Genomic DNA, 19,218 nt, shown 5'->3' with positions numbered 1-19,218 from the left:
AGTTGGGGTCAATAGTCTTCTTATATCTGATCATGTATTGATTATTATGGGATAGATTCTATGTAGGAGTTTGTAGGAGACGTCTCTCATCTTGTTGATAATTAATAATTTCTGATACAGGGTCCAAACATTTTTCCAGGGCAAGTCAGGAATATTTTTCTCCAAAAAAAAAACAGCAGAGGAACAGAAATGACATTTTGCTGAAACACGTATGATCTTGTTATTTTTTCGGGCACAGTTGAAACAAGATTTTCCAATAGTGGTGTCACTTAGAGACATGAAGGGAATATTTGCATCAAGTACAGTATTTTTAAAGAGTTCACAGATTTCATTAGTGACAGCATCAAAAACAATGGCATACTCTTTAGGAGGAACAGCAAGGTTGTATTTAAGGTTAAATTCTTCATATCTAAGTAATTGACCATTGTGGTTAAAGAGCTGAGCCACCAGTAGGATATTATTGTCAAACCAATTATTGTAAAATAAAGATTTGTTCTTGTAAAGGATACGTTATTCCAAATAAAAAACTTATGAGGGGAAAAATTGTGTTTATAGATAAGTGCCCATGAAAGAAGAGTTTGTCTGTGAAAAGCAGAGAGTTTCACTGGAATTTTGTCGATATTATAATGACAAAGCAGAAGAAAATGGAGAAAACCTACGTTAGCAAACATGTGATGAGGGAAAATATTCCAAATGGAGAGTGGATTTTTTAAATATGACTTAATCCAGTTTATTTTAAAAGTATTATTTAAAGTAATAAAATCAAGAAAATTTAGGCCTCCTTTTTCATAGGAGTTCATTAATACAGATTTTTAAAAATAATGAATACGGTTTTTCCAGATGAAGTTTAGTAGCATTTGATCAATAGATTTAAGAGTCTGATTGTCCAGGTGCAGAGAAAGAGCGGATAAGTAAGTCTAGAAATCCCTTCTTTTTTTTTTTTTTTTTTTTTTTTTTTTTTATTGAACAATTGCAACTTACAAAACAAAATCCCTTCTGCTTTGGAGAGTCAATCCTTCCTCTCAGACTCAGGTCTCTCTGCAGCCATTGGTTAAAACGTTTCTTGGCTTTATCAATGAGGGGAGTGAAATTTAATGAGCATCTTCCTAAATTATTTTGGGAAATAATAATGCCTAAATATGTTACATATTATTTTAAAGGAATGTTGCAGATGGATTCTAAAGCTATTTTGGCCTGCCTTGTCGCAGGAAACGTGACAGCGCGATGACGTAGAGGCGTTTCTCGGTTTTAGCCAATCATATTCCTCCAGATCACAACTTCCGGTTCTATACTAGCAAAAAAACAAGATGGCTGCTGCACGTAACGGAAAGAGCGGGCTTCTGGAAAAGGTAAGGTTTAAAGTTGACCGTTTCTCCTCCTTTTAAACACGAAAGTTTCACGTTGCCGCGTTGGTCGGACTCCGGTCTTCCGGTTTTCCCGGTTCTTGATTAAATGTGAAGGTTCTTGCGGCTCCGCTGGCGGCTAATGCTAACGGCTCTGGAGTTCAGCTCATCACCATTGGAGGGGGGGGGGGGTCTCGGAACGGTACAGAGATGATGAAGCCGTGCGTGTGCGCGTGTCAGGCCTGCCTGTTTCCGGTGGTTCTCATCACCAACCCCTGTTCTGTGAATATCTCCTTTTATCTACGTGAACTGAAGGAGGGGGGCGTGGGCTGGATCTGTCCGCGCGGGGTAGATTCTGACCCGGGTCAGATTCAGGCACGCGCCGCGCAGATGTTTTCATTATTCATCCCAAACCGTAAAGTATGCACCTATGCGCCACGCAGTCCCGCGGGCCGTGAACGCACCACGATCAGGAGCACAGACCCACAAAGTGACTCGTGTAACATCCCATCTATGACTCATTTAAATGACTACTAACATTGTTTCTAATATTTTATTCAAGGGAGATTTAATGCAGAGAAAATGTATTTAGTTAACTAATAATTATGGCTAAATATTTCATTCACATGTGTAATTATATGAACATTTTATGTTTTTCACAAAGAAATGATTTTGTATGTAAACAGTGTTGAATCTGCACTAACTAAACGTGGTCACTTTAGAGACTTTAACAGGATCCTCAACCTTTATTATTGTAGTTTTATATTGCTATTATTATAGCTTTGCTGACATTTTGGTGCATTCTCCTGGCAAACGGGAAAATGTTGTCATTTGAACATAGTGTCAATGTTTGTGCAATATTTGTTAATAAAGTTCCTTTGGAGAAAAACAAAACAAAAACCTGAGCGTGAGGCTTCATCATCACCTGTGCATCAGGTGAAGCAGAACGAACAGAAAGCAGCTTGTTTATGCCTGAACTATGACCTCTGCATTTCCAGAGTACTTGGGTGTCAGAAATGAGTCTGGCGTTTTATTAAGATTATAATTCAAAATATCCGTGAGACGCTTGAATGAACTTTGGTGAAACTCCAGCAGAAAATGAAGGATTTGTCCTGTTTTGAATGAAACTACAGGGCTCGACATAGCCATTTGTCCGCTGGCCCGGTCCTGTTTTTCGAGCAGTGCGGACCACAAGACTTTACTTTTCACTTGTCCGCTCGGGCCACTAAAATATCTAACGGTTTATATATTCTTCACCTTTTTCAATAAAGTTAATTTTGCGAAAACGTGTAGATTTACCTCGTCTTCATAATTTAGTTTTTCTGCTAGTCCTGTGTTCAGACTTCAAGGGTTTCTATGGGAAACCTTTCATCACTTCTCCTTCTCTCCCGCCTGCACGCGCGCGGCTTTCACTGCCGAGCACCACGCGGCACGCGCTCACTACTTTTTTTTTTCAAACTTTATTGAATGTAACAATTCAATACAAAACAATGTTAAACAGCAACAACGAAGGCACAAGCCAGTGGGTTATTATTACATTTGATTATAAATCCGACACCGTCACTGAAGAGAGACTGAAGCATGTCAGAGATGTGGAAGACATGGCAGGAATAGATAGGAATATGTTGGATGGAGTAGTGGGTATAATTAGTAGTATGGACAGCAAGATATTTAATGAATGCATTGAAGATGAAACTGTATCCACTAAGCTTTAAGCTGAATGTCAAAGAATCAAAGGCAACTCCAAATACCTGAATCTCAGACTCAAATGCAGTAGAATGTTAAACTACTTAATTTTGTTTTTCTTTACAACACTGTAAGCAGTAAGTATTTCTAGTTAGCTGAATGATCTCAGTTAGACCTGCACAATATGAGGAAAACTCGCGATATGCGATATCAGAGATTAAAATTGCGATAACGATATAATTTGCGGTATATAAACAAACAGCAAAATAACCAAATAACCATTCCCAGTTTAAAAATTATACTCCAAATGACCCACGTTGACATAGGTTACAAACATCTAACATAATAGGGCTCCATCTGATTGGTCAACAATGTGAAGGCGTCCATCCGATTGGTCAAATGCATTAAGGGATTTATTTGATTCGTTAAATGGTTCAAGCTGCCATTAGATTGTTTTAACACATTTAAGGTTTATGATTTATTGCGATATTTGCCGTTAGAAGCAGCATGAAATCTTCTGAACTAGTGTTTCCTACTACACTGCAGTGCTCTCTTCAAAACATCTGAAACAGACTAGAGCAGATTTAAGTTTGATATGGTCTATTTTCAGTCATTGAAAAGTGTAGAAATAAGTGATGTCACCAGAATGCACCATATTAAAAGTTTCTGGGGGGGCATGCCCCCGGACCCCCCTAAAGTTGCAAGCACCTGCGGAGCGGCGGGTCCCGCTATGCGCGGTTTCGGGCCAGTAACTTTCAGGCAGGGCCAGTAAGTTTCAAAAACTACTGGCCCTGTGGGCCAGTGCAAATTTCTGGGCTATGTCAACCCCTGAACTAGAGACGTTTTTCTGCTGTGGATGCTGAGGGATCAGGATCAGGATGGATCACTGGATCCATCAGAGGAACAGATCATGGATGTTCTGGAGATCCAAAGAGGGAAGCAGGTGGAGACGTTTGAGAGGAGGAACAGTGATGATGATGATGATGATGATGATGATGATGATGATGAAAGGATGCTACCAGAAAAGAGGAGGAAGACCAAAGAGGAGGTTAATGGATGGAGGAGGATGAGTCCCCCCCCCCTCTAAAGGGAGCAGCTGGAAGACAGGCAGATGTGTGATCATTCTGGGGTCATGTAGCGTTGGGATCTTGTACGGCTGGGATCTTGTACGGTTGGGATCATGTAGGGCTGGCGTGAGCAGCAGCTGGGGTCACACGTGAAGGGGATCACGGATCTTCTGGGTCACTGAGTAATCTTTGATCCTAACGTTTACTGCAGTCGTGTCGGAGTGTTTATCTGGAAACTCTGAGGGTGAATGAATTTGGGTTTTCCTGCTGACTTTCACAATAAAAGCTGAAATAACAGAAACTGTTTGTGTTTCAGTGGAGGATCGATGAGAAGCCGGTGAAGATCGACAAATGGGACGGCGCCGCCGTAAAGAACTCTCTGGACGATGCAGCTAAGAAGGTCTGATGTGTTGTTGCTGAAGCAAGACGTTGATCGTCGATCAGGTTGATCGGACCTTGTTTGTCTGAAGCTCCTCCCACTCCGGGAGAATAACTATCTGCCTCTGCTGCGCCCCCTTCAGGTGCTGCTGGAGAAGTACGGTTACGTGGAGAACTTCCAGCTGGTGGACGGCCGTCTGCTCATCTGCACCGTCTCCTGTCTGTTTGCCATGCTGGCGCTGGTCTGGGACTACCTCCACCCGTTCCCCGAGTCCAGACCGGTGCTGGCATGCTGCGTGGTCTTATATCCTTCAGAGCGCCGCCGCTTCACGGGCCTGATCTTTGATCCAAAGGAATGAAAAGTTTTCATTTGTGAAGCCTGAGGCTCCGCCCTTAACTCCGCCTCCTTACGTACTTCATCATGATGGGCGTCCTGACCCTCTACACCTCCTACAAGGAGAAGAACATCTTCCTGGTGGCCTTGCAGAGAGATCCTGCCGGCATGGACCCTGACCACGTCTGGCAGCTGGCCTCCTCCCTCAAACGGTCAGAACCCGGTTCTGCTGGGAACCGTTTACACGGAGGAGTCCAACATGGCTGACGTGCTCGTGTCTTCCTGCAGGTTTGACGATCAGTACAGCCTGAGGGTGTCCTTCACCGACGGGAAGACGAGACGCTCGCGCGAGGCCGACTTCACCAAGTCGGTGTCGGCGTTCTTCGACCAGAACGGGACTCTGGTGATGGATCAGTTCGAGAAGAGCGTTTCCAGGCTGCACGACGCGCTGGCCTCCGACAAGAAGACCAAATGAGAGCAGCAGCGCGCGGAGGCCGGCTCACTGCGGCCTCCTTCGCCTCCATGGTTCCTTGGCTTCAGTTTGACCTCCAGAAACATCGGATCCGTCTATCCAGAACCTGAAGCTGCAGATGAACTGAAACCAAAGAACCGTCATGATGAAGACCTCCAGATGTTCTTCCTCCAGAAGAACTTTCAGGGACTTTCAGGCTGAAGCTGACGCTTTGGGTTGACCTCCCTGTGGGGTCATCGTTTCACAGGTGGGAGGAGCTATAGAGGAAGTGGGTGTGGTCATCAGATCTGTCCGGTTAAGGCATTTAATAAAGCAAGTTTAAATAGAAAAAGTATCTTAAAAACCAGTTTTTGTGTTAAGATTTCTGTTGGACCCCCCCCCCCCTCCATAGACAGGAAGTGGACTTTATTTTGAAATAAAGTGGGAGTTTCCAGCAGAGCGGCGCTTCACGTGTGAGCCGCTGCAGTTCACATGTTCTGCCAGCAGGCGGCGCCAGCCGCTGCCCTGACACCAACGTTTAGGCTTTTACTTTGAAAGTCTTTCGAACTGAAACGTATCGGGGATGTTAGATATTTCTAAATTAAAGTTAAAAATGAACAGTTTGTTTACTCATATTTCCACTTCAAAGCTGATGTCGGTTAAAGAAAAAACATTTTTTATGGCTTGAAAGATAAAAAGTAAAGGACTTGAAATGAAAAAAGACTGTCTGCTGCTTTTGCTTCCAAAAAAAGAATTCTGGAGGCAGGAGAACCACAACATGGCAGTTAAATGTTCTTAATGGTTCTATCAATCCACTCATTCAAAGAGGTCAAAGGTGACATGAAGACATTTGGAGGAAGCGTTCAAAATGTTATGGATGTTCAGAACCAGGGCTGCTCCAGAGTTCGGATCCGTGTTCTTGCTGTTCTGCAGCGTTTTACCTTCGGACCCCCCCCAGTGGTGGTTCTTGGGCTCCGTGTCTGGATCTTGAGCAGAGCAGCTGCAGCGTCTTTAACCTGTTTGAACTTCATCCAGACAAAACTTAAGGGGCGGGATCACAAACCAGCTGAGCAGCGGCAGGAGGCGGGGCTAAGTCCCACACAGGGATCAGTGCTGGGCGGAGCCTGGGCTCAGTGGCTGCAGCCGTGAGTCTGCAGTCACACGGCGTGAGGAGGAGACGGCGAGCTGCCATGGCCTGTCTGATGGCGGCCTGGTCCGTGCTCAACCCCAGCGAGACCAACGCCATCCTCATGGTGAGTTCCGCCGTTAGCGGTCAGCCTGTGGCAGCGGCAGAGAGGTTCTGATCCGGCAGAAACCTGTTCATGGTGATGAGCTGCTTCGGTTCCCTGCAGTCGTTCAGAACGTCACACCCGAGAGCTGCAGGTGTGAAACCGTCCGCTGACGCACAGCCCTTGAGCACAGATGTTCCGCTGATGCTGAGGTCAAAGTTCTTCTGGACTGGTTCTGGTTTGCAGACTCCAGGCTTCACAGCTGCAGGGATTCTGCCCGATTCTGTTCGGATCACGTAGAGCGCTGGTCCGGTCTGGATCTCAGGACTCAGACTGTGTTCAGTTGGTTCTGTGTGGGGAGTTTCTTCTCCCACGCTGTGGGGAGGTGTCACGGCGACAGACCGCCTTGTGGTCGTTTGGGTTCTTCATGGTTCTTCAGAACCGCTGCTCCTCTTTTTGTCTCCAGAAGGAGGAGCGACCCGCTGTAACCCCCATCTTCTTGAATCTGTCCCTCAGAACACCAACGGGCCCCCGGACCTGATGCTGGACCCGCGGACGGTGGGCGTCTGCCTGGACGAGGTGGTGAGGTGGCCGACCGGAACCACGCAGACGCCGCCGCTGACGGGACACCTGAAGAGGGCGGACAACAGCCTGACCGAGGCCCAGAGGTTCTCCTCGTTACCACGGAGACCAGCGGTCAACATCGAGTTCCGAGATGTGTCGTACTCCATCAGGGAGGGGCCCTGGTGGAGGAAGAAAGGTACGCTCTCCCCGGGAGCCGTCCCCCTCCGTGGGTGAGAGCACCGGGTCACGAGGAAGTGGCTTCAGAGTGCGATCAGGTCCAGAGGAGATCCAGACTCTGGTTCAGAGAGGAGGGTCGGGTTCTGGAAGCTCCCCGCTAGAACTTCTCTGCAGATGTAGGAGGTTGTAGCGGCAGCGTCCCGCTCTGACGGGAATCCTGGGAAAATGGGGAGTTCAGAGAAGAAGGACGGATTGTTCTGAAGGTTCTTATCAGAGCCGAGGCTGGAAGGTTCTGTGGTGAAGGCTGAGGCGCTGAAGACGCTCCAGGATGGGGAACACATACAGTCAGGAGGATCCAGGCCCGTTTCATCCTCACTCGGACCTCAGCAGAACCTCTGCGACGGTCTGGAGAAGGATCCAGACCAACGTGGGAGCAGCAGGGACGGGGATCCAGGGAAGGCTGGTGTTTGGGTTCTGCTGGATTATCAGACGCTAATCTGTTAATCTGAGTCAGCGTGTTCTGCTGGAAATAGCAGCAGGTCAGATTAGGAGACGTCCATGAGAACCGCGGTTCAGATCCAGGTCTGCAGGATGGGTGGCTGCTGTTCTGCTGACAGGCTCCGCCCACTTATGTTGGTCTTGATGACTTGTTCAGAAAGAACAACACTCGGATGATGAGAGGTTTTAGATGAATTCAGTATTTATGGAGTTTCTGAAAAAAGGCAGGAAAATGTTGGAAGTGGGCGTGGCCAGATGGACGGTGAACATCAGGTGGACTGAAGGTTCAGGAACTTAATTACAGCTTCATATTTCAAAGAGGAAACCAGTTCATTCATCTGATTCACTAAACAGGTTTGGACTCCGATGAGAACAACAGATCCTGATCTGTTCTCTCAAAGTCTACGATGACGAACAGAACCTGAAAACCCGGAGTCAGGTTCCCGCCTTTATGCACAAAGAAAGAACGCTGCAGAAACGCCTCCGGTTCTCAGGAACACCAGTCTTTCTTTAAAGAACACAAAACCACACCGGAACACTTAGAAAAAAATCACTAAACATGACGGAAACAAGTAGAAAGAAAAAAACGCAGTTTAAAAGGAAGCAAAGGAAGTAGAACCCTTATCAGTATGCACACATATACATATACATATAGTGGTACAAATACAGGGGAGGGGGCGGTACAACAAATGACTAATCTCTGGGAATATCTCTCAGAATATCATAAACTGTTACGGCTTCATGTCAAATGATTCATCTTCTGGATTTTAGGTCTAACTTTGTTGTTAATGAAGGTGAAGCTGGGCTGATGTTTCTGTATTTGTTTTTGGGAATTTACCGAGTCCCACAGTAAACAAGCAGAACTCTGCCCCCTGCTGGCGGTTCCAGGGCAGAACTCTGCCCCCTGCTGGCGGTTCCAGGGCAGAACTCTGCCCCCTGCTGGCGGTTCCAGGGCAGAACTCTGCCCCCTGCTGGCGGTTCCAGGGCAGAACTCTGCCCCCTGCTGGCGGTTCCAGGGCAGAACTCTGCCCCCTGCTGGCGGTTCCGGGGCAGAACTCTGCCCCTGCTGGCGGTTCCAGGGCAGAACTCTGCCCCCTGCTGGCGGTTCCAGGGCAGAACTCTGCCCCCTGCTGGCGGTTCCGGGGCAGAACTCTGCCCCCTGCTGGCGGTTCCAGGGCAGAACTCTGCCCCCTGCTGGCGGTTCCGGGGCAGAACTCTGCCCCCTGCTGGCGGTTCCAGGGCAGAACTTCTCGTAGACGATCCAGTTCATTTTATTGTAAAAACCTGATTTCAAACTAGATAATGTTCTAAAGACAGACCTAAGTGGAACCAACAACCCAGAACACAGCAGACCACCACCTACTGCACAGAGGTCAGTCGGGTCTTCATGGTGTCAGAAGAACCCACTTCTCCTCCAGAGAAGGAGGTTCTGAACAGAGGAAACCAAAGCAGTTCTTGTGGAGAACCAGGAGGTTTAGAGAAGGAGAACTTTCTTCCAGAACCACATTCTCTGTTAAACTGCAGAGTTCTGCAGACCCGACCCACATCGGCCCAAAAGACCAAACTTGATCCAGGAGAAAAGAGGCAGAGAAAGGATAGTTAATGCTCCATCCATCCATCATCCATATGTCCATCATCCATCATCCATTCCTCTAAATATACGTTGGACAGCTCAGACTAATGTCTGCAGAATAAGGAAACAGAAAAGTCTTAGTGGTCCTTCAGGAGTTGATCTGCTTCCATGAGGTGCATGCAGGTTACCATCGGTTACCATCGGTCACTCTGGAATAAGTCTGCTTCATCCTATTAAATCTTCTAATCTGATTAGCCAGAGTTTGTTGTATCTTTACTTTCACCTTCGCCATTCTCTCGCTCATTTGTCATCAACTTCTCCTCAAATCTCTTCATAGCAGTTAGCAGGAACTTTTGTGTGTGTGCGCGTGTTTGTGCGTGTATTACCATCACCCAGAACATCTCAGGACGTTCTTTTAGGTTCTAGTTGTGTTCCGCAGGCGGTTGGTTTTTAGTTTGGTTCTTTGTGAGAACTTTAGCCTGACCCGCTCTGGAACTCTGGGAACTCTCCTGCCGCAGGTCCTCAGAGCCTGACTGAAACCAGAGGTTCTGCAGAGCGGCGGGGAACCTCAGCTTCGGTTGTTTCTGCCGTTTTAGGTTTCAAAACTCTGCTCAACGGGATCTCCGGGAAATTCACCAGTGGGGACCTGGTGGCCATCATGGGGCCCTCGGGGGCCGGGAAGTCCACCCTCATGAACATCCTGGCTGGGTACAGGTGGGTCCCATCCGCCTGAGACAGTTTCATGGTGACAGAGGAGCTTCATCGGTTTCTCTGGACCTGCAGGGAGACGGGCATGAAGGGGCAGATCCTGATCAACGGTCAGCCCCGAGACCTGCGCTCCTTCAGGAAGGTGTCCTGCTACATCATGCAGGACGACATGCTGCTGCCCCACCTGACCGTGCACGAGGCCATGATGGTACGCTGTGACCCCCAGGAGGCGAGGCCTTCGCCTATGCCCACTAGAACCCATAACTCCGCCCCCCTCCACACACACACATTCTTATGAACGTGGTGAAATGAGGACACAGCATCTAGATAGCTAGATGATGACTTTATTAATCCCACAATGGGGACATTTCATAAAAATGACATTCATATTAAATAATTAAGAATATTAACTTCTGCTTTACAATTATTATTGAAATTATTATCGAAAATGAGATTCATAATAAATAAATAAATATTAAATACTACTACTCATAATAATAACAATAATAATAATAAAATATATACAAAAATATGTGGTCAACTGCAAATGCTCGATTCCTTATGCAACCCACCGTTGTCAGATTTTTTTTGTCTGCCCTTCGTCCCAGCATGCCTCACTCTGCCCTTCGTCCCAGCATTCCTCACTCTCTCACCAATCCTTTTGATCCCCCCCCAATAAGAACTGGTCCCCAGTAGTGCTGAATACGGGTCTCTGTGTGTCTGCAGGTCTCTGCCAACCTGAAGCTGCAGGAGAAGGTGGAGGCTAGAAGAGAGATGGTGAGCTTCAAACCCCAAACCCATCTCCTCATTTTCAGTCTGGAAATCCAGCCTGATGGTTCTGGTCGTGTTCATCAGGTCCAGGAGATCCTGCGCGCTCTGGGTCTCCTGGACTGCTCCCAAACCAGGACGTCCCGCCTGTCGGGGGGTCAGAGGAAGAGGCTGGCCATCGCCCTGGAGCTGGTCAACAATCCTCCAGTCATGTTCTTTGATGAACCTACAAGGTGAGAAGACCTGAGGAAGTTCTGGAACGTTACTGCACAGCTTCACAAAGCAGGCAGGAAGTTCCTCTGCATTCAGACCCTTCAGAATAAAAGACTTCCAACTCGAACACGAACATTTTCCATAAGAAGCCTCAAAGACTGTGTGGTGGACTCAGATCTTCATGAACATTCAGGCAGAGATGAAGGCAGTTTGGACTCTTCATCTTCCTCGGCTCCTCCACAGTTTTTCTCACGATTCTATCCAGAGATGTTTCTGTCTTCTGGGTCAGAGCAGAACACCAGGCACCACAGAGGTTCTGGAACCAAATCATTTCCATCCAAAACTGATCCAAAGTGTTTTCAAATGTTGGAATCGGTCCAGAACCAACTAGAACCTGTTGGCATCTGAAGTCCTAAATGGGTCGGGTCCACAAGTTTCTGCAGGGATTCAGAACTTTACTTTATGCAATGTTTTTTTAAAGGTCTCTCCAGTTTGGTCCTCAGAACTGGAACGGGTTAAGTAACCCAAACCCTCAGAGGGATGTTCTGATGGATCCATTCAGATCCACGAAAACTTTATTTTGTTAGTCAAAGTTTTCACATCCAAATATCATCTGTAAGAAAAGCTTATGATGTGTGTGTGTGTGTGTGCATGCGTGTACCTCTGTATGTGTGTGTACCGGTGTGTCTACCTGTACATGCGTGTGTGTACCTCTGTGTGTGTGTACCTGTGCATGCGTGTACCTCTGTATGTGTGTGTACCGGTGTGTGTGTACCTGTGCATGCGTGTACCTCTGTATGTGTGTGTACCGGTGTGTGTGTACCTGTGCATGCGTGTACCTCTGTATGTGTGTGTACCGGTGTGTCTACCTGTGCATGCGTGTGTGTACCTCTGTGTGTGTGTGTACCGGTGTGTGTGTACCTATGCATGCTTTTGTGTACCTGTGTGTGTGTACCTTTTATGTGTGTTGTGTGTACCTTTGTGTGTGTGTGTGTGTGTGTACCTTTTATGTGTGTTGTGTGTACCCGTGTGTGTGTGTGTGTGCGTGTGTTTACCTCTACGTGTGTACCTCTGTGTGTACCTGTGTGAATGTGTACCTGTGTGTGTTTGTTTGTGTGTATCTGTGTGTGCATGTGTTTACCTCTGTGTGTGTATCTGTATTCATGTGTACCTGTGTGTGCGTGTGTACCTGTGTGTATTTTTGTGTGCGTGCGTGTGTTTACCTCTGTGTGTGTGCGTGTGTACCTGTCTGCGTGACAGCGGTCTGGACAGCTCGTCCTGCTTCCAGGTGGTGTCTCTGCTCAAAGCTCTGGCCCGGGGGGGTCGGACGGTCGTCTGCACCATTCACCAGCCCAGCGCCAAACTCTTCGAGCTCTTCGATAAGGTGACCTCATCAGACACGTTTCCATGGAAACATGCCACCACTCTCTCTGGCTGAGTGTGACGTGTTGATCTGGTTCTGGGCTTCTGTTCTTGCCGGGCTGGTGCTGTTCCGGGCCCGACAGAACCCTCCGAACATGAAGAGTGTGTCTGTGTGTTGCAGCTCTATGTGCTGAGTCAGGGTCAGTGCATCTACAGGGGGAGGGTGTCCCGCCTGGTTCCGTACCTGCAGGGGCTGGGCCTGAGCTGCCCCACCTACCACAACCCTGCTGACTTTGGTGAGCTCCACCAACACTGTCCCGGGGAGGGGGGCACAAAGACCCCCCATCCTCTAAACAGCAGAACGGTCTATGTGGTCTATATCTACAGTGGGTTGGAGTCTAAATGTAAACATTTCCTTCATTCTCACAAATGTGTTCAGAAGTACGGGAAGCAGCGCTTTACTGAGTTTAAGCTGCTCTTGTCTGCTGCTCTGCAGTCATGGAGGTGGCGTCGGGGGAGTACGGGGACCAGATGGTGAGACTGGTGAAGGCAGTTCAGGACAGCAAATGGGAGGAGCATCAGACGGACGCAGACGGAGACCCTAAACTCCTGTGGCAGCGCGTGGAGGAGGTAGAAATCCAACAGACCCAAACGTCTGAACGGCGGGGCTGTTGGTTCAAGGACAGAACCACGCGGTCCGGTTCTGTCCCTGAACGTTCTCTAAGCAGAGCTGCTGTTCTTCAGGAGAGCTCCTCGTCTGACGGCTGCCACAGCTTCTCTGCCAGCTGCCTGACCCAGTTCAGCATCCTGTTCCAGAGGACCTTCCTCAGCATCCTCAGAGACTCGGTGAGCAGCCTGCCTCCTCCTCAGGTTCTCCTCCGCTTCGGTGGTACCTCACCTCCTCAGGTTGTCCGCTGCACCAGCTCCATCTTTGTTCTGTGTCGGCTGTCGTTCACGGGTCTGAGTCCGTTCATGTCTTTGTTTCCTCCTGTCAGCTCTTTGGTCTGAGTTGGGACTCAGTGTCGGTCGTAGTCTTCTGGTTAGTCCACGTCTTTTGGTTTCCTTCTTCATGTGTGGCGTTTTTCAAATGTGAACTGGATCTTTGGCTCAGACGTAGAAAGACGTGGCTTTTTGGATCTTTTCAGAAATGGCGTTTCGCCCTCGCATGGTGTCTGTTGGTATCGGTGTTCCGCCGCTTTGCTGCGGTTCACCTTTGGTAGCCGAGTAGCAGATTTTGGTTTTGTTGTCCTTTCTGTGTTTGGTTAAGCAGTGTGTTCTGCGTCCTGATTGGCCGCTGACCCGTCAGTCCGTGTCCTCCCTGTCAGTTTGCTGAATCTCCCTAAATCTTTGATCAGATCTGGACTGATTCTTCTCCAAAGGTTCTAACTTTGAGAGAAAACAGTCGCCCGTGTGCAGTCCGTGGTTTGAACCCTTCTACTTCATGGATTTAGTTTATTGCGTGTTTATTTTAGAAGGTGACTCTGTGAACCAAAGTCCTCATGATGGATGAGAGAACGTCTGTCAGTTCAAACCATGAGGCCAGTGTAGCTTGTTGCCCCCAGGGGGCGCCCTACAGGGAATGTGGCTGAGGCTTTGACTGGTTGATCAGGTCCTGACTCACCTGAGGATCTCGTCCCACATCGGGATCGGCGTCCTGATTGGTCTGCTGTACCTGGGCATCGGAAACGAGGCCAAGAAGGTTCTGAGCAACTCGGGGTTCCTCTTCTTCTCCATGCTGTTCCTCATGTTCGCCGCTCTCATGCCCACCGTCCTAACGTGTAAGTCTGCGTGTTCTCCCCCGGCATCTCCGAGGGGGCGGGGCTCTGATGTTCACCTGTGTTTGTGATGGCAGTTCCTCTGGAGATGGGCGTCTTTCTGCGGGAACATCTGAACTACTGGTACAGTCTGAAGGCTTACTACCTGGCCAAGACAATGGCGGACATGCCCTTTCAGGTGAGGCGTTCCACACACCTGAGTGAAGGAACCAAAACCCAAAGTGACAAAACCATAAACTAAAGAATGACCCGTTCACCGTTCACGGCGGTTTTTCTCTTCGGTGTTTAGTTATGGTGTTCCTCAGGGCTCTGTCTTTGAACCACGACTGTTTTCATTTTTCATTTTTTTAAAAGGTTCCATTTCTGTCAGCCAATGCAAAACAAAAGGTCATATTTTACAAAAACACAAGTTTGTGTTTTTAAGTGACTGAAAAAAAGGATTAAACCAAACAGGAAATTCTTCCCTTTGGGGATAAATGTTTTATTGTAAAGAAAAAGTTGAAAAAAATCCAAGTTCTGTTAATATTTTGATTCAATGGAAAGTAAGAAAATCTCTGGATAAACTGCAGCTGATTTAAAGAAACAAAGTATTTCAGATGTCGGAGGAGCAGTGAATGCAGCACGACTGGAGTCTGGGTGGATGACGGGGATCCGATCTGTGATGTCCCCGTGTCTGAGCCGCTGACGGACGCCTGTTTGTGTGAGTCTCCGCTCAGCACACAGACTCACAGCTGGGGTGTGGTTGTGGGCGGGGCAGGTGGCGTTCCCCCTGGTGTACTGCAGCATCGTGTACTGGATGACGGCTCAGCCTCCGGACGCCGCGCGCTTCTTCCTCTTCCTGTCTCTGGGGGTCCTGACGTCTCTGGTGGCGCAGAGTCTGGGTCTGCTGATCGGAGCCGCCTCCACCTCCCTGCAGGTCTGCGCCCCCCCCACACACACACAGCTCCTGTTTGCTCTCAGACTCGCTCAGGTGGGTTTGTTCCTGCAGGTGGCCACGTTTGTGGGTCCGGTCACAGCCATCCCGGTTCTGTTGTTCTCTGGGTTCTTCGTCAGCTTCGACACCATCCCCTGGTACCTGCAGTGGATCTCCTACGTCTCCTATGTCAGGTGGGGGCGCTGTTTGACAGAAAACACAGATGGATCCTCTGGGACTGGACGTTCCAGTTCTTGTTTTGGGCCCAGAGACCCAGAGAAGCAGTCTGGTTCTCCTCATCTGGACCAGATCTCTGGTTTCTCTGTGGAGCCCTGCTTGTCCCAGACGGGTACTGAAGCTCTGACGCTCTGTCAGCAGGGGGCGCTGCTGCTCACACCGCTCAACCTGCTGCTGCGTTTCAGGTACGGCTTCGAGGGCGTCATCCTGTCCATCTACGGGTTGGACCGGGCCGACCTTCACTGCGATGAGAACGACACCTGTCACTTCCAGAAGTCGGACGCCATCCTAAAGGAGCTGGACATGCTGGACGCCAAACTCTACCTGGACTTCCTCATCCTCGCCATCTTCTTCCTGTCTCTGCGGCTCATCGCTTACTTCGTCCTGCGCTACAGGCTCCGATCTGAGCGGTAGACCGGACCAGCAGCTCCAGTGGACACGGTTTCATGAGATGGTGGATCAGGACCAGAGCTGGTCTCTGGTTTCCTGAAGCTGTCTCTGTGCCACGACTTAAAAGTCTGCAGGAAAACGTAATCCTGCTTTTCAGAATAAAAGCCTGGCTATCAGATCCACCTGTTTCAGTCAAAACGTCTGAAATAATAACAGCAGAAGATGAAGACCTCCTCCACCATAATACTTGCTCCATCCAGGGGCAGCACCTCCTTCTTAAAGCTGGTTTCAAACCCAAACTACCTGGAGCCAGGTCAGTTCACCAGGTAACCACTGGGGGGTTGTTCCACGTGAAGTCCGCCTCCATTCAATATGATGTGAAACATCCTCAAACTAGAAAAGTGAATCAAAACAAACATCTTTGGAAAGTTACTTCATGCAGAAAAGAACCGCAGTAGAACAGGAAGAACCTTCACTTTCAAAATAAAAGAAGTCTGTATTTAACAGAGTCTTCACTGGAAAGCCACTCTGCATAGCATGGTGACCGACTCATGAATGTTATGATGATGATGCTGCTAATAAAGTTATAAACAGTGAAATTCTTGTTTATTATTTTATTTTGAAAATACCAGTATAATGACGACTGACTTTTATTTTGTAGTGTCCACACTTCAAAAGTTAGAGGAGGCTGAAGTTGGCGTTCTGAGCCTCCAGTTTTTAGCCATAAAGTGAAATTTTTTTTTTTTTTTTTATTGATGCAGAACAAAAGTGACATACAGCAAAAGAACAAGGAACAATAAACTGTACATCAAATGTTCAAAATAAACGCCAGGGGATATACAAGCAAAAAAATAAACTTACACTAAATTATACAGCTGAGCTAGGTGATACGTTTTAATAGCTTTTTTGTTTGTACTGGGGGAAATGGAATGTAACTAACATCTAACTTGGGCTAGAAAATCAAGAAAATAAGGAGCTTTATTGCTGAATTTAGATTTGTGAAAATAATACTTGGTTAATAAAATTAGAAGATTTATTAAATAAAATTGAGATAAAAATGTCTTATCATAATTAATGTAACCAAATAAGATGTTTTTCCAGGTTAAATTAAAATGTGGATAAATTTGAGTTTTTATCAAATTTGTTATTTTGTCCCATATTTCTTCAGTGGACTTGCAGGTCCAAAAGAAATGCACCAACGTTTCCTCAGACTGAGAACAGAAAGAACAGTTTTTATCAATATCCCTGTTTAGCCTTTGCATATACTGATTTGTTGGATAAAACCTATGAATGATCTTGAACGAAACCTCTTTCACTTTGTTGTTTAGAAGATATTTGTTTGGCAGAAGCCAAACCTTTTCCCAACACATTTGACCATGAAGTGAAGTCCAGAAAGTTCTGGCCGGGGATTCAGTCTTTAGCTCCTGCTGGAACAGTCTTCGGATGGTTTTGTTTTGATTTGTCAAAGCAGAGAAGCAGAGTTTTCCGACAGCAGTGTCTGTCACGTGAAGCTGTGGTTGGGGAGCAGATGGAGTTCCTTTATAAAGATAGGTGAGGTTGAGGGAAACGGCATCAAAAACAACTGAAAAGTCCTTCATAGAAACAGGGATCTGGTAGAACTGAAGGAATTCGATGTAAGTGTAAAGTTGACCTTGTTGATTGAATAATTGACTAACTAGTCTGATATTATTATCAAACCACTGTTGGATAAAGATAGTTTTGTTTTTGTAAAGAATATATCTATTGTTCCAAATGTAAAACCTGTGAGGAGAAAAATTATGTTTATAAATCATGGACCAAGCAAGTAACATCTGTTTATGAAATGAAGACAGTTTGATGGACGCTTTGTCGGGTTTGTATGAGCAGAGCAGGAAAAAGTCGAGGCCACCAACCTGGGAGAAAATATAATTGGGAATGAAGTTCCAGAGAGTTCGGATTTTTCAAAAATTTTCTTATCCAATTAATTTTAAAAGTCATATTTAGGGTACTGAAATCCAGGAAGTTCAGACCCCCACTAGTGTAATCATTCATTAGAACAGATTTCCTTATATGATGAGTTTGGTTTTTCCAGACAAAGTCGCATAGCAGTTTATCAACAGTTTTGCTAACGATGTTACTGACATAAAGAGACTGAGCGGCATAAATGACTCTGGAGAGCCCTTCAGCCTTGGAGAGGAGAATTTGACCTTTAATGGAAAGGTCACGCAAGAAGAGCCAGAGGTTAAACCTCTTTTTCATTTTATCAATAATTGGAAAAAAGTTAGTATTACCTCTATCATTTTCAGTTTTTGATATTATTATGCCAAGATATGTGACTGATGTCTTTACAGGAATATTAAAGAGTGAATCCGAATCACAAGATTTAATTGGGAGGAGTTGACGTTTTTTCAGATTTAATGAAAGACCGGATGCTTTGGAAAGGGACTTAATTATATTTATTGCTAATGGAATTTGTGAGCTGTCTTTAAGAAAGAGAGTGGTATCATCGGCGAGCTGACTTACGACAATAGATCTAGCAGCGATGGAGATCCCTCGTAATGGACTGGATTTAATGTGGTCACAGAGAAGCTGAGCTACAAGAAGAAATAGATATGGAGATATGGGACAACCCTGTCTAATCCCACGTTTTATATCAAACCAGGTGATGAACCATGTTTAAGTTTAATAGAGCAGGTGGCATTGTTGTAAAGAGTTTGAATAACTTTGAAAGAGTTGTAGTTAAGCAGCTTTACTGCCACCTACAGGACAACAGCCACTTTGAAGACTTTCAGTCGGGGTTTAGACCTCACCACAGTACGGAAACTGCACTAGTTAGAGTCTCTAATGACTTGTTATTGGCCTCAGAAAAGGGACTACTTTCTATTCTGGTCCTGTTGGACCTCAGTGCTGCCTTTGACACTATCGACCACGGTATTTTACTCCATAGATTAGAGCAGGACATAGGGATCAGAGGATCTGCTCTCCAGTGGTTTAAATCCTATCTGTCTGATAGGTATCAGTTCGTTAATGTAAATGGCCATTCCTCTCAGTGCACTCGAGTCAACTATGGAGTCCCACAGGGCTCAGTCTTGGGACCGATCCTGTTTACGCTTTATATGTTACCCCTAGGAAACATAATCAGGAAACACAGCATTAATTTTCATTGTTATGCCGACGATACGCAGTTGTATTTATCCATGAAGCCTGACCAGAATGACCAGATAGAGAAACTGAACGCCTGCATCAGTGACATCAAGACCTGGATGACAATTAATTACCTCCTCTTGAACCCAGAAAAAACTGAGGTCATTATACTTGGTCCTAAAAACCTCAGAGATGCTCTGTCTGCTCAGATAGTCTCCCTGGATGGCATAAGTATAGCCTCCAATTCCACAGTTAGAAACCTTGGGGTCTTATCTGACCAGGATTTATCATTTAAGGCTCACATATCTCAGGCGTGTAGAACTGCCTTTTTTCACCTGCGGAATATTGCTAAGATCAGAAATCTACTTTCTAAGAGTGATGCTGAAAAACTCATCCATGCATTTGTTACGTCGAGGCTGGATTACTGTA

General features: G+C 46.7%; 2 protein-coding genes across 3 annotated transcripts; both read left to right on the top strand.

Moving 5' to 3' along the window:
• Positions 1-1,225: 1,225 nt before the first annotated feature.
• spcs2 (signal peptidase complex subunit 2) lies at positions 1,226-5,596 on the top strand. The gene is made up of 5 exons (XM_023962019.1): positions 1,226-1,349; positions 4,413-4,496; positions 4,618-4,778; positions 4,886-5,020; positions 5,097-5,596. Exons 1-5 carry the CDS (start codon positions 1,308-1,310, stop codon positions 5,281-5,283), a joined length of 609 nt encoding a protein of 202 aa, XP_023817787.1. The 5' UTR covers positions 1,226-1,307; the 3' UTR covers positions 5,284-5,596.
• abcg1 (ATP binding cassette subfamily G member 1) lies at positions 5,597-16,265 on the top strand. Of its 2 annotated transcripts, XM_004086595.4 has the most exons (15): positions 5,597-6,512; positions 7,005-7,248; positions 9,897-10,014; positions 10,084-10,216; positions 10,735-10,785; positions 10,864-11,009; positions 12,250-12,373; positions 12,533-12,647; positions 12,848-12,981; positions 13,096-13,197; positions 13,961-14,129; positions 14,204-14,304; positions 14,884-15,042; positions 15,115-15,233; positions 15,462-16,265. In XM_004086595.4, exons 1-15 carry the CDS (start codon positions 6,450-6,452, stop codon positions 15,688-15,690), a joined length of 2,007 nt encoding a protein of 668 aa, XP_004086643.1. In that variant the 5' UTR covers positions 5,597-6,449; the 3' UTR covers positions 15,691-16,265. The 2 variants fall into 2 exon arrangements, with proteins under 2 accessions (XP_004086643.1, XP_011471555.1); XM_011473253.3 differs by having other exon boundaries at positions 12,848-13,197.
• The last annotated feature ends 2,953 nt before the right edge of the window (positions 16,266-19,218 follow it).

The sequence above is a fragment of the Oryzias latipes genome, chromosome 13 (genome assembly GCF_002234675.1).
Source record: "Oryzias latipes chromosome 13, ASM223467v1".
In the NCBI taxonomy this organism is placed as follows: Eukaryota; Metazoa; Chordata; class Actinopteri; order Beloniformes; family Adrianichthyidae; genus Oryzias; species Oryzias latipes.
The sequence above is the reverse complement of the archived record's forward strand: the minus strand, read 5'-3'. Positions and strand labels throughout refer to the sequence as shown.